Source organism: Moschus berezovskii, chromosome 6 (assembly GCF_049115385.1).
Source record: "Moschus berezovskii isolate FMDL1 chromosome 6, NW_MosBer_1.0, whole genome shotgun sequence".
Lineage (NCBI taxonomy): Eukaryota > Metazoa > Chordata > Mammalia > Artiodactyla > Moschidae > Moschus > Moschus berezovskii.
In genome coordinates this window covers 35026962-35049851 of record NC_142465.1, presented here as the reverse complement: position 1 = coordinate 35049851, position 22890 = coordinate 35026962, and the positions used below count along the sequence as shown (strand labels likewise).

Genomic DNA, 22890 nt, shown 5'->3' with positions numbered 1-22890 from the left:
AAGCTTGAGCCAAAATTGTTGATTTTTTTAATTTGATTTTTCTGGGCCTTATTTCTTGTGTCCTTCCAAGAAGAACTAGACTGGTAGATAACTCTGTCTACTCCTTGTCCTCATCAATCCCTGGTATATACATTCACCAGCTCCTTCCTCTTATCCCAGTCTGTTTTCACTCTTGTTTTAACCTAGAGAATAACACAACCCTAGAATGTGAAGTCAACAGGAACTTAATATAAAATCGTGAAGGATGAATGATAACCTATATGAGAAAAGAATCTAAAAAAGAACAAATATATGTGTATGTATAACTGAATCACTTCACTGTATACCTGAAACTAACACAACATTAGTTTAGTAAATCAATTATGTGTGCTAAGTCGCTTCAGTCATGTCCAACTCTTTGCAACCCTATGCAATGTAGCCTGCCAGGCTCCTCTGCCCGTGGGATTCTCCAGGCAAGAATACTGGAGTGGGTTGCCATTCCCTTCTCCAGAGGAGTTTCCCAACCTAGGGATGGAATCTGGGTCTCCAGCATTGCAGGCAGAGTCTTTACCATCTGAGCCACCAGGAATGCCCCTAAAATCAACTATACGCCAATAAAAGTAAAGTGTTATTTTTTAAAAAGTTGGTGAAGGATGATCAAAAACAGACTTGTGGTTACCATATGAGAAACATTGCAGGGGGATAGGGGTAGGGATAAATCAGGAGCTTGAGATTAAAATACACACACTACTATATATAAAATAGATCACCAACATGGACCTACTGAACAGCACAGGGATCTCAAATATTCTGTGATAAACTATATGAGAAAAGAATGAAAAAGAATGAATATATATATGAATAATATACACATATATATAACTTAATGACTTTGCTGAACACTTGAAACTAACACAACATTGTAAACCAACTATACTCCAATAAGATTTTTTTAAAAGATGATGAAGGATGAGATGACTAATAAGGAGTATGTTTATAACAGAAAGAATTGTATCCTCTCCATCCTGGGCTGTTGCCATCAAAGGCCTTTGGCTCTCCTCAGCTCCGTATTTTAAATGGCAAAAGACTCCTCCAGTGTTTTTACAGACTTCTAGAGTGGGCTCCATGATGCCCCCACATGATTTTTCTTTCCATTTTTTTTCCTAGATTTTTTAAGGCACACACCAACAGATTATGCCCTCACACTGATCACCAAAATTGTGCTTTGCAACTGCCCTTGTTAGTACCTCAACCTTACCAAGAACGCCTTGTGAGACTCTGACAGGAGGTGACACCTGTCAGTGTTCCTGCCCAAGTCTTCAGATCCTCTCAAGGTTGAGTCCCAGGTATGGTAGAAGGAAGGAAATGGTGACAGTGTTGTATGGTTAGCAGCAAGTCCCAAGGTATTTGAGTCAGAACTGATGCATGGAACTAGAGAATCTTCCAGCCCTGCTATCCTTCACCCTCTGGAGTCTGGAAAGGGAAGTATCTATTGCAGCATTACTGGGTGCTCCCTGTAGAGCAAACAGGAGCACAGACAGGAGGGTTGCTGCTCAGCTAGCAATAAGCCAGCCACTGCCACTCCCCAGCTCCCCAGCCACTTGAAACGCTAATGCTCTAAAGGGAGAAGAGCTGTATCCAGAGCTGAAGGAGGCCAAGAGGCCTGACTACAGTTGATCAGTCTTTTCCCATCCCTCTGGCTGCCATTGGCGCTAACCAAAGCTGAAATTTTAGCCACCCGCTCTGTGGGTTGCACACTCCCCCTCCGCCACTGACCCCAGGTCTGGGCCTGAGCCCAGTGCGTGTGCCGGGAGCAGGGGTGCGGAGGGGAGTGTTGGCCTCGCTGACAAAATCCATTTGGAATTTCTCAAGGTTGTGGTTTGGGGCTTCAGTTTGGCACAGAGTGTGTCTGACGAAAGAAGAGAGAAAGCTAGAAAGAGAAAAGGAGCCAAAGAGAGCACACAGGAAGGAACTGGAGGAAAACTGAAATAGTCCTGCTGTGATTTCATTGGCCATTCTCTTCCCTCTTCCTGAGTGTGAGAAATTCCCACTCTGGATGTTCCTTATCATTATTTTCCCTCATATCCTATGTCTATTCTAGCTGCATCCATCTCTCTCCTGCTGTCCCAAGCATACACGAAGCTCAGTCAGTGCCTAAAGGCCTACCTCCATCAAATTTCCAAACCAAGAATTCTCAGTGTGCAAGTGGAAATTTAGGACATCGAGTTTTGCCATAAAGTACTACCCTAAACCAACACCCCTTGCTGTCCTTCCTGCCTTGATGCTACCTGATTTTGAGGGTAATTGGGATCAGATATAGCTATTGCCTAGAGGTGTGAAAAGGACCATTTCTACATCTCCTGGCCAAGGAGATGACCTGACAGAGTCAGCGTCTTGCAACCCCATAGATAATCAGTTATTTGTAAAGTTCTAAATTTGTGCTATAGCTTCCTTTTCTGAATTGAAAGATGATTGTTTATTTTCAATGATACTTGACTAGGAATAGAAAGAAAGTGGAATTGAAATAAAAGAAGTTCTGTTTTCTCTAGTTATGGTTATCTCTTAAAAGATAAAGGAGCTGTTTTGCTTTGTTTAAGTGCAGAAGAGCTCTGAATAAGGAAGGACAAACTACATATGCAAATAATTCAGTGAGATAGCATGCTGATTTTGCTGGTTTCCAGAGCAAAAAACTCCAGTTTTGAGCATAGGAATCCTTTATATATGTTTCCCGTTAGTCTTGCATCTATCATCAAGTTCTCCAATTTGGAACCACACAGAAAAGCACCTGCCATTTTTGAGTCCAGGTTCAATAGTGAGACATCTTCAGGACCTGAAAATCCCAGAACAGAGTTGACCTCACTGTGTAGGGTAGGTGTCAAAAGAAGCCACAGCCAAAGAACCAAATCTGGCCCCGCAGTCCATTTTTGTGAATAAAGTTTTATTGGACATAGGCATGCCCATGAGTTGAGGGGGAAAAAAAATCCAAGCCCTATTATAGGGCAGTGGCCAAGGCAAAATCTGGAGGTGGGGCACAGAGAACCTGAATAGGGCCGACGCTTACATCTTGAGTCCCTCACACCTAGAAGTCCCCCTGCCCCACCCAGTTTTTTCCACACTAAAAATTGTCAACTGAGTCACCTGAAGACCATTTCAAATCCTTTGTGGAACTGGGCACGGTATACATAAAGTCACTGAGTGTGGGAGGGTGAGAGAATTCACCTGGAAAAGAAGCCAGGCCTGGGGTCCCAAGTGTGGCTAGAAATATCACCATCAGTATTCACCGTTCCAGCAACTTAATTTATTTTTATTACAAACAAGTACCAAGAACAAGTCTCAATACAATAAATTATCCATTCCCACCCCTCCTGCTGAAGAAAGAAAAAGAGGCTCAGAGAGTCTTGGGTAAAATTCTTCCTTTGGAGGGTTCCCTTCAACATCTGAATAGGGGCAGACAGCTTCCCTAAGGGCCTTGACAGACAACTTTCAGGGTTTTTGAGTGCCCTGCATCGTGTCCCTTCCCTAAGAAAAACCTCTCTACCACCGGCTCCTATAACTCCCTAAGACGGGGTCCAGGATGCAGTAGAGGAGTTTGGAAACAGCAAATAGGAGTGAGAGGTTTCTTTCTGGATATAGGTTGTATGGCTCCACACGATGCTGGGGCTATCCCGCAAAAGAAAAGAGTGGTCAAATTATAGGGACTCCCCAGCCAAAAGGAATATGAATATGAGAGTTAAAGGGACCCCAGGTTGGGTGGCTGGGAGAGCAACACAGTTCATTTCATCTTATTCCATTCAGGTGTTCAGGATCAGAAGAGGGTGACAGCTCCCCCACAAGGCCCTCCTACTGTGGGGGAGAAAGCCACACATCACAGACTCCACCTGACCCAAAGCTGTTTCCAGGTTGACACTTTGAGCTGCCAGGGGCCAAGATTGACCCTGGTCAGAAATCAGAGCAAATGGCTGCAAAGGTGGCCCTCCCCTGCCCCCGCCCCGCAGTGAGGCTGACCCTCACTTACACACATTGACCCACTCTGCGACCTTGCACTCGTCACACAGCACGTAGCAGCACCAGTGGAAGCGGCAATGACAGCGCTCGACTCGGGTCTGCCGGAGCACGTTGTGCCCCCGGCCACAGCACAGACTGCCACAGCCGTCCAGCAGGCGGCTGGTCTTGTTGCAGGCCCGGCCCCGCGTGCCTGGGGAGCCCACAGTGGGGTCTCGCTCGCAGAAGTCAGGAGACTTCTCGAAGTAGACCAGCTCTCCTGAGAGGCGACGGGGCCGAAGGCGGGGTTGGAAGGCTCCGGAATTGCGGTTGTGAGTATCAATGAAGATGGCCCGGCCCAGCCGCTCCCTCAAGGCTGCCCCCACTGCCCGGAACTCTGGGGCTGCCCTCCAGCACGTCTTGAACTGGCAGCTGCCTGACGTGCCATGGCACTTGCATTTCCGCTTCAGGTTTTCAGTTACCACCTAGGGCATCAGCGAGGAAGAAATGAGAGGGGAGGGCGGCAAATGGACAGAGCACAGAGGCACAGGAGAGGGGAGGGAACAGAGAGAATACAGGAGCAAACAGAGGGAAGAATGGCAATGAAATATCAGAAGAGAAAGGGCACCGTGAGACTGGCTAATAGCCCTGCTCCCTGGTTTTATGTTGGAGAACTGAAGCCAGAGCAGAGAGTAAATTGCCCATCTTCAACAAACAGCTGGTTACGGAGATTTGGCTGGTAACTAGCTGACAACAGGACTCAGCTCCAGCTGTCCTGACTCCCAGTCCGGTGCTCTTTCCAGAGTGATCACTGGTAAACCAGGCAGTCTAGCCCAGAGAACCCCTAAATTCTAGGGAAGGCAGCTATACTAATAATATATATACATATATAAAATAATATATAATGAGCACCAAGGACTAGAAACTATTCTAGGTGCTCTGTTTGCTAGCTCACTCTTAATGACATCATAAGGTAGTATCATTAGACATTTTTACAGGTGCAAAACAGAGATTGAGTGACTTTCTGGGCTCCAGGCCACCCCACGGGTAACAATGACCCCCCACATCTCATCCTCTTATGCTGCTGTGCCCTTTCAAATCTAGCCAGGCCTTAAAAAAGCCAGGAAGACCCAGGACAAGTTGCACACACATACCTGACGCCCGACCCTGTTGTTGTGGATCCGCATTCGTGCCTGGATGTCCCGGGGAGCTTCCCTGGAATCCAAAAAATCCCGAGAGAACTTCTCCCCGAAGTCCATGTCATGGTTACAGCCGCCCCATTCCCACGTGTCCTGGGGGCCAGGGCTGGGACCAGAGCCAGCACCCGAGCTGGGCAGGGAGTGGGGAAAGCTCTTGCCCCGCGATAGTGCCTGCAGCTGCAGCAGTTTTGCCCTCAGTCGATCCTGCTCACCACTGCCCTTCCAGCCACAGCCACAGCTCACCAGCTTGCCCAGGCTGCAGGCGGTGGCTACTGCATGCATGACCCCAGCAGCCAGCATGGAGAAGGAAAAAGCGCTCTCTCGGAAACCTGGGGATGAAAGGGGTGTGGATAGGGGTAAGTCTGACTGGCCACTGAGAGTAAGGAGGCCAAAGGAAACAGCCAACCTGCAATTCCAGAATTTCCTAACTGACTCCAGATCCTGCCATTTACCAGTTGAGTAGTTTGGGGGCAAGTCACAGGAGAAGGAAGGGAACCTAAAAGCACAGAGTCTCAGTTTCCTCATCTATAAAGGGAGAGGATGAATTGAGATGATTCCTGAGGCCCATTCTTGCTCTGTTTAAGTCTGGGATTTTCAGGTGTGGATGAAAGAGCTAGGCTAGAGGGAAAGACCCCTGGGGATGAGACATGAGTAAGAGAGAGTCCTTGAGGTCTTTGAAGATATGTTCACTTAGTTCTATATCTGAAAGCCTTAGAAATTCCCCAGCCCTGCAGGTGGGATGGAAGCAGAGGGCTTTGGTTTTGTGTTGTTTTTTTTAATCAAGGTTATTTAAATCAGTCTTCTAACCAACTTACCCTCCACCAGCCCAAAATCCCCAAAGTGTTGGAGCTGTGGAGCTGTCCTTCCTCTTTCCAGTTTCTAGTTTTATATTTGCCCGTTAAGACTGCCCCTTATATTTATCCTAACCTGCAATTACTCTATAAAATGCTGGGAGAGGGAGAAAGGTGGGGGTGATTCTCCCTAAGGCCCTCTTAAAATGTTGACTTCTTTGTTATGTTTTGGGGTCACAGAGGCTCAGGATGACAAGCCTTCCCCAGGCTTAGATAGACACGCTTCTCATTGAGCCATCAAAGCCTTCCCCTACACCAGGCGCTGTACAAAAGCAGCCTCCCTTTCTGGAGCCCTGAGTGGATGGGAGCACCTCCTTAGGGGCCAGGCCTCTCCTGTCCCAGGATGCAGGGCTCCTGGCCCAGCCTCCTGATCCCCCAACCTCAAGCCTCCAGGGGTGAAGCTGTTTGCACAAGTCTTGGGAATTCCCCCGCAGATGGCAACTGCCTATTAACCCCATAGTCCCCAAAGTATTGCCCCCACTCTTGGGCTGAGCCTTAGATGGATGTTTACTCCTTTAGGGAGTAAACTGGGGCATGGCCTAGCAAGAGACAGTGATGTCCTTCCAGACCAGGGCCCCCAGGCCAGGCCCCACAGTGACCTGTTCACACCTCCAGTGCTTCCTCACCTGCCCAGGTGAGAGCCACCTGGGGCCCCCACAGCACCGAGGAGGGGGATGCTCCCCGGCTTCAAAGCCATCGGGGTCTTTGTTCCCAGCTTCTGCTCCTGGGAACCCCAGTAATTAGGGGAGTAGGTTTAACCCTTTAAACGGTTGGGGGCGTCACCCCACCCCCGCTGAGGCTATGGGGACACCAGCCTGGGCTTGTCCCATGCAGAGAGGAGGGGCAGAAAATTGGGGGACGGGGAGGAGGGGAGCATTTAAAGCTTCTAGGGCTGGGGACATCGCTTGCTCACAGGTGCAGCCGAGATCAGCTGGGCGGAGGCAGGAAAGGGGGGCCCTGGGGTAGGAGAGCAGGGACCCAGCTGCCTTGCCGGCAGCGCGCAGGTGGAAGTCTGAAGCACGGGGCCCCAGACGGGTGGCCAGACCCTACTCCGCGCAGCTCCGGGGGGGAATTCCCGGAGAGGCCCCTCCCGGAGTGGTGAACCAGTCCCTTCCCGCCTCCGCTCGCGCCGGCGTGCCCCCCGCCCCCCCAGCCCCGGCGGCGGCGCAGACTGTCAGGCTCACCGCGCTTGAGGATGGCGCTGTGGTGCGGCAGGCGGCCGCCGCCCTCGAGCGCCGAGCAGTTCCAGCGCTGGTCGCGCAGCTGGTGCTGACACTCGTGGACCGCGATGTGCAGGCCCTGGAGCGCCGACGCCGTCACGTCGGGGCTGCGCAGGCACAGGCCCAGCTGCCGCTTGCTCAAGCCCGACAGCGTCAAGCAGACGGTGTTGGCGGTCAGCGGCGGCTCGCCGCCGCCCGGCAGCTTCAAGCCCAGAATCTCATTGCCGAGGGCCCTGGGAACCGAGAAGGAGTCTCAGGGTCTGCGGTCCAGGCCTTCGCGCCCCCTCTGACGCCTCCCGACCCGCCTCTAGCCCAGGGCTTTCTCTCGCAGGCTGGATGACGGGGACCGCTCACCGACTGCACACCACCAGGAACAGGAGACCGGCGAGGCCCGAGGGCGGAGGCCGCGGCCGGGGCTCCTCCCGCATGTCGAACCCCGGGCCCGAAGGCCCCGATGGGCAGATCGAGCAAGGCCTGCAGGACAGGGGCACTTAAGGAGGGCTCTAGAATAGGGTGGCTCACCTGGGCAACCGAAAGATGCCCAACTCAGGCTCCTAACTCACCAGGGCCACCCCACTGACCCTTTTCATCCCGCTCAAACAAGACAGTAAGATCACGCCCTTGATTCCCAGAGTACCTGGGCCCTGGAAGAAGAGTGTGGGCCTAGAAACTGGGATTTATGCCAGCGTCCTGGAGCTCACCCAGCCAGACACAGTGCGCGGCACACAGACACACTCACGTGCAAACAGCTGGATAGTCTCACAAACAGCTCTCCACTACCCTGTCCACCGCTCCCTTTTCAAGGGCCCCAAGACTGGCTTCCCAGGCCCAACACGGCTTCACCAGCTCAGCTCAGGAGGCCTGGGGGCAGGACTGAGAGGAGGTTCCCCCCACCACTCAGCCAGCAGGGTGGGGGTGGGGGAGTATAGTCTCCAAGTGCCATCTAGCAGCTTCCCTGAAAAGGGTGGAGGAATGGGCTCCCCATCCCACTCTGCCCTCTGCAACCCCAGTAGGGAGCCAGGGGAGGCTCCAGGTGCCACAAGTCTGGGAGGGGACCTTGCTTCCCTCTTGAAATGCAGTGTGGTGCTGGCTGAGTCCTTTTCTTCATCTGCTACTTTTCCTAACTACACGTTCCTCTCCTCCTGGCACTGCCCATCTGGTCCCCACCAGGTCCTCAGTCTCAGCCCCCACCCCTCTGCTCTCCACTCACTGCCCTCCAAATCTGGGGCCACTCCTTTATTTGCTATGTCTTTATCTCTGGCAATATCCCGGGCTCTCTCTGCATCTCTGTGCCCCCGTGGGCGGATGCGTGCCTGTCTGACTACCAGAGTGCTTGTCGCGTCCCCGAGTGCGAGTCCCTGCCCTCCCTGCTTTCCCAATTCCGATTACCTCCAGCTGCTCTGGGGCCGAGTCTGCCACCGGCGCGGTTGGGTCGCCTGGGCTCCGGCTGTTCAAACTGTGGGGAGACTGCGTCGTGTTCTGGCCCCTCGGCAGAGCCGCATTCTTCCAGGGCAGGGCCACTCCTCTCCGCCGCTTCCCCAGCGCCGCCGCGGCCGCCGGGAGGAAGGGAGGGAGGAAGGGAGGGAGTGATCGAGAAAGCTAGCGAGCGGGCGAGCGCAGAACTGGGGGCTCTGGCTCTACTGGCGCGGAGCTCACCGGCGGCTCTGCGGCGGCTGACGGAGCTGCGGCCCCTCCCCGAGCCCGGGGCATCCCCACCCCACTCCTCACACCCCCCGCCTTGACCCGGGGAGCCCAGCCGCCCCCCCTCCTCCCAGCGTACTCACACACCCTCTCCCCCGACGCCTGGGTTTCAGGCTCGGCCCCACCGAAGGGGGAGGTGGTCAGAGTTCCACTCACCTGCTCTGGGACCGCCAAGGCTGCAAGGAGGGTGTGGTGACCCAGGCTAGAGAGCCAAGCGCCTGGTCCCCAGTGGTCATGTCTCTTTGCCTCAGTTTCCCCCACCGTTAGCTGAGTGACTGGAAGGTGCCTTTGACCAGATGAAGACGGAACTCAGATCGAACTTGCCTGGCTGGACGGTCTTGGTCTCCGCGCGAAAGCCTGGGGAGAGCGCGCTGCAGGGCAATCTGAGCTGGCGGGAGTAGCTCCCTTCTGGGTGGCTTGGCTTCCGCCCACCTCGGAGCCCTACGCCTGCCCCTTGGGAGGGGTCAGCTCTGGCCTCAGAGTTTGGCTCTGGCAGAGGCTCCGGGAGCTCCGGAGATCTTCAGCCTGCCCCTGTGCTTCCTTGGGCTCACAGGCATCCTTGCCAGCAGAGGTCCCCTGCCCTTCCTAAGATCCCAGGTCTGCATTCGGGGTGGCCCATATTCCTGCTCCAGACTCGCAGACTTGCTTCATGTGGAAAGAGGAGGGATCCCAAACTGAGCCCAGCCTCAGGACGGCCAGGCAAAGAGTCTGATCATGGGCCGCACAGACGGAGGCAAACCACCCTAGGGAGCTCCAGTGGCAGTGAAGGGGTTAGGCGCCACTGCACTCCTGCCTGACTCACCCTCCCAGCTCTAACCACTGTGGGCTATTTTTGCCAGAGAGGGGCCCCAGGCTTCCCAGCCGCCCCCCGCCCCTGCCAGACCGCAGCCCAAGGCACGGCTGGCCCCGCGCACCCGAGGCTGGCACGTTGACTCAGAGACAGGCCCCCCGGGGAAGCAGAGCCACAGGGTTGAAACCCACAGCCACAGTCATCCCTTCCTTGGTAGTGGCCATGCAGCTTTCCTGGGCAGCCAGCCTCTAGTCTGTGTGGCTGCAGGTTTTGCCCTGGGCTGCAGGGGGCACTGCTGTCTAGGGGGCAAAGCCTTCTGAGAGAGATTGATGACTTTGATCTGTTGGGATATTTATTAATCACCTTTATGTGCCAGGACTCAGACAGGCTAGGGAGGTGAAAGTTTCCTAGTTCCTGACCCTGGACAGCTGTGATCAAAGAGGGCTGCTTTTCTCTGCTTTCCCACCTCTGGGTGGAGAGGGGAGTAGAGGAGAAGCAGCCCTACAGGAAAAGGGGCTCTTGTCTCTCCTTCCCATTTAGAGCCCAGGAACCAAACCGTGTGTGTGGCTTTTGAGACGACTAGAATCTGCACCCTATCTTAGTAGCTTTTGGATCCTGTCCTTGCCCTTCCTGCATTTCAGCCTGGGACTTTACCTAGGTCCCTGGAGGAGGGTGACAAGGTTTCCCATGCTCTTCTCCCATGGGAACCTCTTGGACACTCGCATTTTTCCATGTGACTCCAAGTCTCCCTCAGGTTTCAGACTGTTCCTTCTGATTTTACCCTTGTCGGGCTGTGGTATAGTCAGGTGCCAAGGAAGGGCCAGGGTCACAGCTACTACCACAGATTCCAACATCTTAGTGACCCCCGGGCTCCCCAGGCTGGCCTGTCCCAAATCCAAAGACCCATATTCCTGTTTCCTTTCCCAGCAGAAGCCCAGCTCTGGGACAGGAGGCCACAGGCAGGCAGACTGGGTGGCCTGAGCTGGCCCCCAGTGCCCTCGGCCCGACCGGCTGGCCTGAGCACTGACCCGCAGGCGGCTGGAGGGTGGTGGGGCAGGCGGGGCCTGGAGAGGGCTGTGGGTACACACCCATTGCCTAATACCCCAAGCACGCGGCCAGCTCCAGGAAAGGAGAGGGGCGGGAACCAGAGAGACCTTGACAAGGGTTGGGGCCATGACAGCAGGGGGAAAGTGAGGGGCTGTCATTACTTCAGAGAGGGAGTGGGAGCAAGCTGGTCCCCCTTCCCCTGCAGGGAAGAGTAAGGGGCTGACTTCCCATCATAGGGGTGGACATATCAAGAGCAATCTGAGAACACTTGGGCTCTATAGGGCGGGGGTCAAAGAAAAAAGTGGGGGTCCCTGGAGATTGGGGGATCCAGCAACTGAGGCGGTGGCTAAAGCTGAGTGCAGCCTCGAAAGCTTCCTCCTCCTCCCCCCGTGTTTGCCTTGGCCCGGGGTCCCGGGTGACTCATCTATTGCTGAGCCGCTGATAGGGGCGGCCAGGCCCAGGGAACCCAAATTATAGGCCCTGGAGGGATGGATGCACCCGCGGCGGCGGTGAGCTCAGCTGTGCTGCCCACCCTCCGCCTCTCACGCCTTCTGCTGCAGCACCATAGGCCACCACCCGGCGGCACCAAAGCGTTCGCAGCTGACTGCACTGGACTCCAGAGAAACCCCCAACATTCAGCAGTTGCCCTCAACGTATCAGTAAAATTACCCACGACAGAACTTTGCCCCCTTCTCCACCAGAGGCTGATGCCTTCCCAGCCCAGAGAGGGAGTGCCACCTGCTGGTGCTTCAAAAGAAGGTAGGCTCCTCTGCCCACAGCTCTCAACCCTGGTCCCCTGCTTCCTCCCCAGACCCCCATCTAGGTAAAGCCCCTCTCCCCTCTGATCTCTCTCTCTCCAATTCCTACTTTAAGAGGGTAGTTTATTACTGACTTTCCACTTTAAGCCTTTAAAGGTATCCATGGTCAAAAGTGATGGAAAAAATTAATAAAGCAGGGTAAAGGAGATAGGTGGCGGAATTCCATTTTATACAGGGGGAGGAATGAAAGGGATGTGGAGGAACAAACACATGGAGATGTCGGGGAAGGGCATTCCAGAAGACAGAAGAGCAAGCGCAAAGAGGCTGAAACAGATACTTTCTTGGTCTGTTCAAGGAATTAGCAAGGAGGCCAGTGAGGCTGGAGGGAGGAACCTACAGGGGTTTTGAAGACAGAAGAGCAGTTTTGTTTTGTTTTGTTGACTGATTTGACTTAGAGGATAAGAAAACAGACAAGTCAAGGATGGCTCTAGGATTCTTGTCCTGTGCAACTGAAAGGACAGAGTTGCCACTCACTGGGATGAGGATGACTGAATAAAGAGTAGGTGCAAGTGAATAACTGGGAGTTTAGTTTTCGATATTGTACATTTTGAGATGTTTATTCAAGTGTTAGATGTGCAAGTTCAGAGTTCAGGGCCTGAGATAAAAGTAGGGAGTGTGAGACTGTATAGTTCACCAAAGGAGTGAGTGCAGACTGAGAAGAAGTTCCAGATTGAAACGGGGTGCAGTCCAATGAGTCATGTAGAAATTGGGTACAAAGGTGGAACCAGATAAAGAGACTGAGGAGGTGAGCCATGAGGGAGGTAGGAATGGTGTTCCAGAAGTCAAGTGAGACTGTTTCAAGAAGGAAGTGTTCAACTTTGTCTGCTATTCCTAAAAAGTTTGTTAGGATGAGAACTGAGATTTGACAGCAGAGCAAAACGGAGGTCATGGATGATTTTGAGGAGGAAATGCAGTGGGTTCAAAGGTGTGATTAAGGTGGCAGAAAGACAGAATAAAGAAAAGAAACTGGCACTAGTGATTAAAGCAACACTTTGAGTTCTGCAGTAAAAGACAACACAGAAATGGGGCACACTTAGGTGGTAATGTGAAGTCAAATAAAGTTTTGGAGTTTTTAGATGGGAGACACTACAGCATATTTGTAGTCTGACAGGCAGTAGAGAGGCAAACATGACACAGGAAAGGAAGAGAAGACAATTGATAGAGTGATGATTTGACCTAAATAAATTTGGGCCAGGTCCTACAAAATTTGACCAGACCTAGAGCCCTCCCACTCTCCCCCACTATTCCTGGTGGGTGGAGCAGTGGAACAAAGGCGATGGAATCCTTCATTTCTCCCTTCCCACCTGTGCTCATCACCAGTGACCACAGACAGGACTGCCCTGTCTTCAAGCCCAGCTCCCTCCTCCAAGGGGTTTTATCAACCCACTAAACCAAAAGATGTCACCCAGGCCCCAGTGGGAAGAAACTCCTAAGGGGCAATGGGCAAGGTGCCCATGGTACACTGTCTACTTACTTGAGCCATCTGTGCTGGGTGGCCTCCACAGGGGCCACTGGCTTTTAGACCTGTGGAAGATGCTAAGCCAGTACACCTCATCCCCTAGGGTCAAATCCTTGGAGGGGCAAAGGGCCTGGGAAAGATATTCCCCTAAAAAAACCTCCATCAGGTTTCATTTGGGTTAATATGCATCCTTTTAAAATGCAAGTGCCTCAGGAAGATTCATTAAACTTACCAGGCATTCATTCTTTAGAGTGATTTGCCTGCACTGGAGGGTTTTGCCTGATCATTTCTGGGACTTGGAACTCTTTCGGACCAGGCCTGGTACATTACTCAGTCAGAAAATATCCTAAAGTCAGGGAAGATTGAAAAAAAGAAGATCAAAAGGGAGGCAGGAAGATCCTAAAGACCATTTTTATTTATCTCCCAGTTTGGGGAAGGGCTGCCAGCCTGCTATTGCTGCACAATCATAAGCAGCCACTAAGGTGGAAAAAGCATGGGGTTTGAGTCAGAACAGTCTGGGTTTTAACCTGGCTCTACCGTTCATCCCTTTATTAGCTGCAGGGCCCATGGAAAACCGCCTGATCTAGTTTTTCCTTTGTAAACTGGAGAGAGAGAGGAGAGACGTAAAGGAGGAGATCCTCCCCTTCAGGGGCAACCTGCGTGTGTTGGCCGGGCCTGATAATCAGGCTGGCAGTGCCCCCTATAACCTACACGGGGAACAGCAGCCACTCCTTCTATAGGAGGCAGAGGGGCCCTGAAGCTGAGAGGATGTAGGGAGGCGTGTTAGGGTTAGGGTTAGGTATCCCAGCATGGTGAGAGTGAAGAGAGTCAGAGTTTTAGGTGGAGAAGACAGAAACTTGGTAGAAAATTTCAGAAAGGAGCAGAAACATGGACGCACAGGTTCTCTGCTCTGGGTTCAGTTTAGTCAGCAGCACTTCTGCTCCCAGCCCCTCCACACACACACCTGACATCGAGTCTACTGCCTTTCTTTCCTGAGCCTAGTCTCAGGGTCACCGCTGCTCCAGGCCTCATACGTTTTGATACCACCTTGGTTACAGGTTTTGTCCGCCTCCCCCAGTGACAGGCACAGGTTGACACATGCTGTGGGCTGACACACTATAGGATGACACAGGCACACAGGGTGAGAGGGACACACACATGCATATTTAATCTCCTACTCATCCACCCACCTCCACACACAGCTCCAGACACTGTTCCTCCGCCAACCTTCTGGGTCTCTCCTGGCCACTCCCTTCCCGACACATAGGAGATGATGCACGGTCCCAGGTGGTGGCTGTGACAAGATGACTCGACGATGCCTTCCGACCTGAGCTGAATTCCAAGATTCTTGAGAAAGGCTCCTAAAATCCCTCCTCAGAACATGGAGTTTCTGTACGTGAGGACACACACTCGTGTGTATGCGCATTCTCACACGCAGTCTCATTTACAACTCTCCCATTTAATGCACACACTGGCAGGCATTTGTGCGCTTCTTTCCTCCCACAAGTACAAACCTCGGCTGCCTCAGGTTTCCTCCATGGTCGGGCTCTGTGTGCTCAGCTCATCCCCCCATCCCAACCCACCCCTGGGACTTCCCTGACCACAGCCCCAACCCCACCCGTCTCCCCCTTCTCCTTCCCTGTTCAGCCGTCGGGGGTTCATGGGCGGGGAGGCGTCTCCCCAGAGTCGCTGCCCAGAACCACAGCTTTCCTTCTTCCACTCAGGATGGGGGACCGGGGTGACGTCGAAGGGACAGCCCCACAGCGGGCAGCGAAGTGGCGGAGCTCCTAGCAGTCTGTCCCCGCAGCGCTCTGATCGCTGCGCCCCCTGGCGGACGCTGGTCCCCGACGGGCTCCGGACGCGGAGAGGACTGAGGCGGGCGCGCGTGGGAGGGCGTCCCAAGGGGAGGGGTCGGCGGCCAGTGCAGGTCCGGAGGCGGGAGCCACCGGGCAGGGGGCGGGGGTGAGCCCCGACGGCCAGCCCGTCAGCTCTCGCCTCAGACGGGCGGGAGCCACGGCCCCGCTCGCTGCCCATTGTCTGCGCCCCTGACCGGTGCGCCCTGGTGCCACAGTGTGGCCCGGCGGGGCAGCCTCCTATCGTCACTTCAGCCAGCGCCGCAACTATAAGAGGCGGTGCCGCCCGCCGTGGCTGCCTCAGCCCACCAGCTGGGACCGCGAGCCATGCAGCCCGTCGCCCGCCCCCAGGGCTGTTAGAGCCAGACTGCGAACTCTCGCCACTTGCCGCCACCGCCGCGTCCCGTCCCACCGCCGCGGGCAGCAGCCAAAGCCGCCCCAACTGCAGCATAGAGCGGGCAAGGCCGGGCAGGCCATGGGGCACTGGGCGCTGCTGCCTGGCTGGGTTTCTGCTGCGTTGTTGCTGGCGCTGGCCGCTCTGCCTGCAGCCCTGGCCGCCAACAGCAGTGGCCGATGGTGGTAAGTGAGCTGGTGCGGGGTCGCCACTTGTCTCGGGGCACAGAGCCAGGGGCCAGCCCCATCCAGCTCCCACGCTCTGGGATCCGTCCGCAGACAGACTTCCTCCAGCGCTCTGACTTCCCTTTGAGACACCGAGGGGCGCTCTGGAGCGGAGCTGGTCCAGAAATTCCAGCTCTGCTGAAGTGGGGTGAATGGTCCGCCCGGCGACCCATGATACTCCCGGAGGGGAGTCCTCTCCCATATAGCACTGCCCTTCTTCCAAGAACCCCCAAACGAGCTTCACGGTGGTAGCCACACTACAGGGCTTCCCAGCCTCTGGAGAGAAAGGGCAGGCGTGCACTCTGAAAGAAGCCAAGAAGCGGGTGGAACTCCCAAGCATTTCACGCCTTGGGTGGGCATGGACGGCAGGCCAGAATTTGCGAGCCAGACTGTCCGGAAACAGGCTGTGAGAGCCAAGGTGAATATCTAGTCCCTGGGCTCTCCATGCCTCCGCTGTCCAGCTCCGGGCGCAAGGCCCCCGAGCAGCCCTAAGATTCCTGGGAACACAAAAGTCTGAAAGCCAAGTCCTTTCAAACTAGTGAGTGCCGAAGCGCGGAATCATTACCTTATTATTGATCTCTCCCCGCTCTTGTGGGCAAATAGCTCCAGGAAGAGGACAGGGCGAGCATGACCTTTCTGGTTAGGGTTAGGGTACAGGTCCCCTTCCCGAGCTTGAACTCCTCTCCTGCATCTCACCAGGGGCATCGTGAATGTAGCCTCCTCTACGAACCTGCTGACCGATTCCAAGAGTCTGCAGCTGGTACTCGAGCCCAGTCTGCAGCTGCTGAGCCGCAAACAGCGGCGGCTGATCCGCCAGAACCCGGGGATCCTGCACAGTGTGAGCGGGGGGCTGCAGAGCGCTGTGCGAGAGTGCAAGTGGCAGTTCCGGAACCGCCGCTGGAACTGTCCCACGGCTTCGGGGCCCCACCTCTTCGGCAAGATCGTCAACCGAGGTGGGTACCCCGGAAGGTGACGCTTCCGGAGACCAGGGTAGCGCGGGGTCACCTCAGGGCACGGGCGGGCAAGTGCAGAGAAGATGTCCGGGGCATCTGCAGGGTCAAGAATCAGCCTGCCAAGAGCTTCATGCCAGCACTAGCTCCGGGCCAGACTCCTTCCACCAAGAGGTTTCAACCCGTGCGCCTCGGGCAGGAAGCTTAACTTTTCTGAGCCACTGCCCCAGCGAAAGGGAGTGCTGAGTGGTGGACGCTCGCTGGCCACCGCTTTTCCGCAGTCCCTCTCAAAGAAGCCTGGGAAGCTGCTCTCTTGCCTCCAGCCCAGCAAGGCTTGCATCGCTGATGTGAGCTGGAGAGTTCTTGGCGGTGCAGAATTCTTCCGCTCCCCTCTATTCTCTTTTCCCTCCGGGGCTGCCCCACTTGCACCGAGAAGTCAAAATGAGCCCGGAGTCTCAGTAAAGCTTGACTACAAGTGTGGACGAGGTAGCGTGCCCACACACGTGCTTTCGCGGGGAGACCAACTTCCCAACACAGCCGGTCGCCGGGCTTCCAGGATGCTAAGGGCGTGGGACTAAAAGGTCCCAAGGCCTCCCCTGAAGGTGCAGGCTGCACCCCGCGTGCCCCCTCACTGATCCCCTCTCCCATCCCCAATAGGCTGTCGGGAAACAGCATTTATCTTCGCCATCACCTCGGCCGGCGTCACTCACTCGGTGGCGCGCTCCTGCTCGGAGGGCTCCATCGAATCCTGCACGTGCGACTATCGGCGGCGCGGTCCTGGGGGCCCCGATTGGCACTGGGGGGGCTGCAGCGACAACATCGACTTCGGTCGCCTCTTCGGCCGGGAGTTTGTGGACTCCGGAGAGAAGGGGCGGGACCTTCGCTTCCTAATGAACCTTCACAACAATGAGGCGGGGCGCACGGTGAGCCTGCTTGAGGGTAACAGCACCCGAAACGGAATGGCAGGGATCTCGGAGTCCCTGCCTTAGGCTAAGCTCGAACTTGGGAAGTAACGGTCGGTGTTAAGGCCAGAGGTTAGGGTAAGGAACCAGGCGAGGGCGTCCGGAGGGCGTGGGGGCTTGGAGAGATTCACAGAATGGAAGGGACAGTCTGACAACGGAGAGGTTAGACGTCATGTAACCCATGGACTGTGTTGCCTACGCCCGCCACTGTTCAGGTTCAAAAAATAAGGCTGAGAGGCAAAGACAGATTCTCCGGGTGGAGCAGAGTTGGGTTTGGCGTCCAAATCTCTGCGGGACATTTCGTGGCTCCCTTCCTCTGGGCTCGGCTAGGCCTGGGCCTTTGCTGAGATCCCGGAGACGACCAGGAGGGGGCGGTATCCGGGAAGATGGCTCTGTCTCTCACGGCGTCCCGGGCCGTCTTTTCTTCTCCTTTTCCCCCCTCCGCCCCTCCAGACCGTTTTCTCCGAGATGCGCCAGGAGTGCAAGTGCCACGGTATGTCGGGCTCATGCACGGTGCGCACGTGCTGGATGCGGCTGCCCACGCTGCGCGCAGTGGGCGACGTGCTGCGGGACCGCTTCGACGGCGCCTCGCGCGTCCTCTACGGCAACCGCGGCAACAACCGTGCATCGCGGGCGGAACTGCTGCGCCTGGAGCCGGAGGACCCGGCTCACAAGCCTCCCTCGCCCCACGACCTCGTCTACTTCGAGAAATCGCCCAACTTCTGCACGTACAGCGGACGCCTGGGTACCGCGGGCACGGCGGGGCGCGCCTGCAATAGCTCGTCGCCCGCGCTGGACGGCTGCGAGCTGCTCTGCTGCGGCCGGGGCCACCGCACGCGCACGCAGCGCGTCACGGAGCGCTGCAACTGCACCTTCCACTGGTGCTGCCACGTCAGCTGCCGCAACTGCACGCACACGCGCGTGCTGCACGAGTGCCTGTGAGGCGCTGCGCGGACTCGGCCCCTGGGGGCACTCTCCTCAAGCCCACCCCCTGACAGATTCGCGGGCACCTCAGACCCGGATCTGCGCCCAACCCGTCCCTCCAGCCACACTCCGGGGTTCCTACCTACCATCCCATCATTTCTCCCACCTCCTCAGACCTGGGGACTCCTGAAACCACTTGCCTGGGGCGGCATGAACCCTCTTGCCATCCTGATTGACCCGCCCCCGGACCTACCTCCCTCCCTCTCCGCGGGAGACCCCCTTGTTGCACTGCCCCCTGCTTGGCCGGGAGGTGGAGGATTGGTCCCCTCCGCCATCAGGGTCAGCTCCCGACGCGAAGCTCTGCCTCCTCCGCCGCGCGCAGCGACCTGCCTGCCTTTCTCCTTCTCCTTTAACCTCCGTTTTCTCCAGGTCCCCACATGCCCTTCCCCTTCTCCTGTCAAGGGTGCACACCCTGAACACACACCTGGGCATCAGGGCCTTTCTCCTCCCCACCTACAGCTGAAGTGGGAGGTTCCGGGGTGAGAGGGCAGCTGTGGTGATGTGGAAAATGAGGTTGGGGACCCGGGAGAAATATCGCCATTCTCCCAGCCTCTGTCATGGAGCCATTGAACAGCTGCGAACCATGCCTCCCTCAGCCACCTCCTACCCTCTTCCTGTCCTGCCTCCTCATCAGTGTGTAAATAATTTGCACTGAAACGTGGATACAAAGCCACGAGTTTGGTTGTTGTAAATAAAAACTATTTATTGTGCTGGGTTCCAGCCTGGTTTGCAGAGACCACTTCCCACCCCAACCTAACCCTTCTCCATTCTTCTCTCCTTTTGCTCTCCAGCCTTTTCTGACCCCTCTTTCCCTCTCCCTAGTTTCTCCAAGATGCCTTTGCATTCCGGAATCAGTATTTCCTTCCACTGTAGCTATTAGTGGCTCCTCGCCCCCATCAATGTAGTATCTTCCTCTGCAGAATAAAATCTCTATTTTTATCAATGACTTGGTGGCTTTTCCTTGAATCCAGAACACACTATTGCTTACCTCCTTTAAACAAATAGGATACATTGTTGAGGGACTGGTTTCCTGACCCTGGAAGAGGACTCTGACGTTCTGTCCCTTGGATGACCCTGATGAGGCCACTGGGGATCTAGGTCTCCAGATGAACCCAGTCAGGAGCCAAAAGACGCTACAGGGTCCTTCTTCCTATTTGAACACCTATTGGCTGTATGATACTGCGAAAGTCCATAACTTCTTCAGTTCCTTGCCTTGCTGAGTGGGGATTAAAGAAACAAACTTGGAGAACCTGACTTTCCTATGTAGAAGAGCTGTTGTGAAAATCGCTACAACTGAGTGATAGCTATGATGGTGCTCTGAAAAGAAACCGAAGAAGAAAGGGAAACCCAAACAGAGCTGCGGCTCATGGGTGTAGAGGTTTGGTCCCCAAAGCCTCTCTGGGCCAGCTGTGGTCAGGGTGTTGGGCAACGGGGAAGCCACTCTCCTTCCCAGGACAGGGAAATGCCATATTAGGACATCAACTTCCAAACCCTGGGCTACAAAAAACAGGTGAAAAGCTGACAGAAGTTAATGGGGGAGAAGAAAGGAACAGCAGGGTTAGAATCCAAATAGAGGCTAGACTTTAACCAGTGTAACTGAAAGGAAACCCAACTGTGGTCCATAACCAAACCATGAGGCTAGTCATTCCCATAGAAAGCCCAAATGAGGATTCTGTTACTAACGACACCAACATGATACCTCTGTGTACATTTCACCAGATCAGAGGGGAGAACTAATTTCTCCTAAAGCCCGAAAACCTATCTCTAACTCTAATCCACTCCCTCTCCCTAGGATTAGGTCTAACCTTAGCCTTAACCTAACTTCAGGCAAACCCTAACTGCTTGCTAAGCTCTAATGCCAGTCTCTAATCCTAACACTTTCCCCGCCCCAAGGGAGGGCTTGAAGGACAGGGGGAGCTATGACGCACCCCACCCCCTAAGGGCAACGACTGATCCCGGCCTACTGGAGAATTTCCCCCTCTCCCCAGGACTCTTTTGCTGTTGTTGCTGCCTCCCACCTCTCCCTGGATGTGTGAACTCTGACCGATGTTGGCCTTTGGGATATGTGTGGGGGTAGGGAAGTGGAGCCAGGAGCTGCTCAATCCTGCAGTGATACATCCCTTTTCCTTTCTCTCCATCCACCAAGCTAGCACCAGTTCAGCTTTGATGGGCAGTTGAGGAGGAGGAATAGAAATCTTACTGATCCTGGGTAGAAGGTACCTGACAGGGCTGGGTGTCCAGTAAAAAAAGCCCCCTGCAAGAATGTCCAGTCTATAATCCAAAGAGCTACTAGATCCCCCCAGAGGCAGGAGAGGAGGTATGGGCCCCTGCCAGACAATACCCAGATTCGGGGAGAAGCAACAGGGTGAAGAGTCAAAGGGTTGGCAGCTGTCCCCAACCACTCTCACCTAACTCCTAACACTAAGAACTAGAACGAGTATCTGCTTTCAGGCCTGGAAACTGGGTGGGGGTGGGGGGCTCTGAGCTGCGCCAACACATAGGCGCTGGAAGAAGGGCAGGGAAGAAGTGAATCCTGTTCTGGTCCTAACTAGACTTTCAAAAACTCCGTAGCTTTCTCGGCTTCAGTTGCTTTGTCTATTCAACAGGGATCATTACTGGTACTTAGTCTTCTTCAGGAAGGTGATGAGGTTCAGACAAGATCATGGACATGGACGTGAAACACAGGGTCATTTGAACACTTGCTGACATCTCTTCTGTGCCAGGCACATGCCAAATGCTGGGGATACAGTGATGTATGAGCCATAAGCCTGCTAGGAGAAGTTTACAGTCTGGCCAGGGAATCAGGCACATCAAGATATTGTCAGGATAATGGGAGCAGTGCTGTGAAGGCTCAGTGAAGTGTAAAGCCCTCTGCACAGCATGAAGTTTAAAGACAGACTCCGATACTCATGTCCTCAGCATGGAAGTCCTTTACTTCCAGCCACAGGGACTTCCAGGGAGCGGGTAGGGAAGTGCAGAATGGAGCTGGGTCCTCAAAAGGACATGTGATAATAAAAAAAAAAAAGCAAGCAAAAGAAAAAAAAATTTTTAAGCAAAAGGGCTAGATTTGCAAAGCACTACCTAGGAGCTAATTATTGATTAGGATCGCATGTGCCATCCTCACACGGAGCAGGTAAATCCTGGGGAGGAAAGCAGCAGTGCCCAGAGCAGGCCCGGGGCGGGGGGTCACCATAGGCTCATGCTCTCAGGAACAGTCCCCAGCTCAGCCCTCTCCACCTAAGCTATCCTCCCTCCCGCCCACCTCTGATCTTCAGGTGGGATCCGAGACTGGCAGGGACCCCGGACATAGGGTTGGCTCAGTGAGTGAGGGAGGCACTGGTCCTGAAATATCCTGGGGGGAGCGGAAAAGCTGAGAGGACTGAGGCTGCACAGTCCCCAGGGGGTCAGCAAGCCGGCACCACACACACCCTGCCACACGCACCCTGGAAAAACCCTGTCAGTGGGGCTGCAAATACCCCAGGGTCTAGCACCCCCCACCCCCCACCTCAGGCTGGCTCAGTCCTCCTCTCCAGGCCAGAGGGAGAAAAATAACAAAATGAGGAGAAAATAAGCTGTTTGGCTGTGGTGTGAGCAGGAATATCCATGCAGAGCTGCCCACCACTCACCCTTACTCACTCTTTCCACACCCAGCCAGGGCGCCCAGCATGAGACAGACCACCCCCCTGCCCCCTCCCCCGTCTGGGCTAAAAGCAGACGCTGGTGAGCGAGCAGCAGGTTATAAATATGCCCGGGGAACTGCCGCCAACTCGCTCCCTTGTCATCCCCTGGGAGGGTATAGGGTGGGGTGGCTCCTAGGGAGGAGCCAGGGCTGCCCTGTTCCCTGGGGCCCAGGAGGAAGTGGGGCTTCCAAGAGGCTACTGCATTTTTCCTCCCTTTTCAAAGGGAAAGAGCCACTGCCACTTCATTTTTCCTGGACGTTTGCTCATCTGCTCAGAGGTGGGGCCCTCATCCTCCCTGGGCCGTAACTGGGAGCTCAGAATGAAAGGGCCCAAGTCCATTCACTCCGTGTCACGGTGGAGGCCAGTGCCGCTTCTCCTCACACCCAACACCAAAGTTCACTCAACAGATTATTAACAGAGGACTGCTGAATGCCAGGCCCTGTGCGCAAGCACATCTGCACATACAAGCGTGTGCATGTGTGTGTTCAGGCACACAGCAGCCCCTACACCCCTGCGCGCACACCAGCTCCAACTCCTCCTCGGACTTGGTTTTACCAGCCTCATCGGGAAGGGTAAAGCTTCAGGGTCCCGGTTCCACCTCAGAGTAGGTTTGGGGAGGCGGGGCATTGAGAACAGGGCCCCTAAAATATTCCTGCTTTTACTACCTCCCTGGTAGTAAATGAGAGGGTCCCTTCTCTCCTCCCTGCCCAACCATCCTACCAATGGAGGTATCACCCAAGGAAGAAAGAGCCACTCTGTGGGACGCTAGGGGGTACCTGCCCCGGCTGCCAGGGCCCC

The 22890-nt window shown here is 54.9% G+C and overlaps 2 protein-coding genes across 2 annotated transcripts; one reads left to right on the top strand and one right to left on the bottom strand.

Moving 5' to 3' along the window:
• Positions 1–3287: 3287 nt before the first annotated feature.
• WNT10B (Wnt family member 10B) lies at positions 3288–8886 on the bottom strand. Its single transcript, XM_055395580.2, has 5 exons — positions 8620–8886; positions 7585–7704; positions 7195–7463; positions 5115–5488; positions 3288–4445 (listed from the first exon to the last, which is right to left on the bottom strand). Exons 2-5 carry the CDS (start codon positions 7656–7658, stop codon positions 3987–3989), a joined length of 1176 nt encoding a protein of 391 aa, XP_055251555.1. The 5' UTR covers positions 7659–7704; positions 8620–8886; the 3' UTR covers positions 3288–3986.
• Positions 8887–15373: 6487 nt separating this feature from the next.
• WNT1 (Wnt family member 1) lies at positions 15374–18370 on the top strand. Its single transcript, XM_055396653.2, has 4 exons — positions 15374–15477; positions 16216–16469; positions 17124–17389; positions 17882–18370. The coding sequence occupies exons 1-4, from the start codon at positions 15374–15376 to the stop codon at positions 18368–18370; spliced, it is 1113 nt and encodes a 370-aa protein (XP_055252628.1).
• The last annotated feature ends 4520 nt before the right edge of the window (positions 18371–22890 follow it).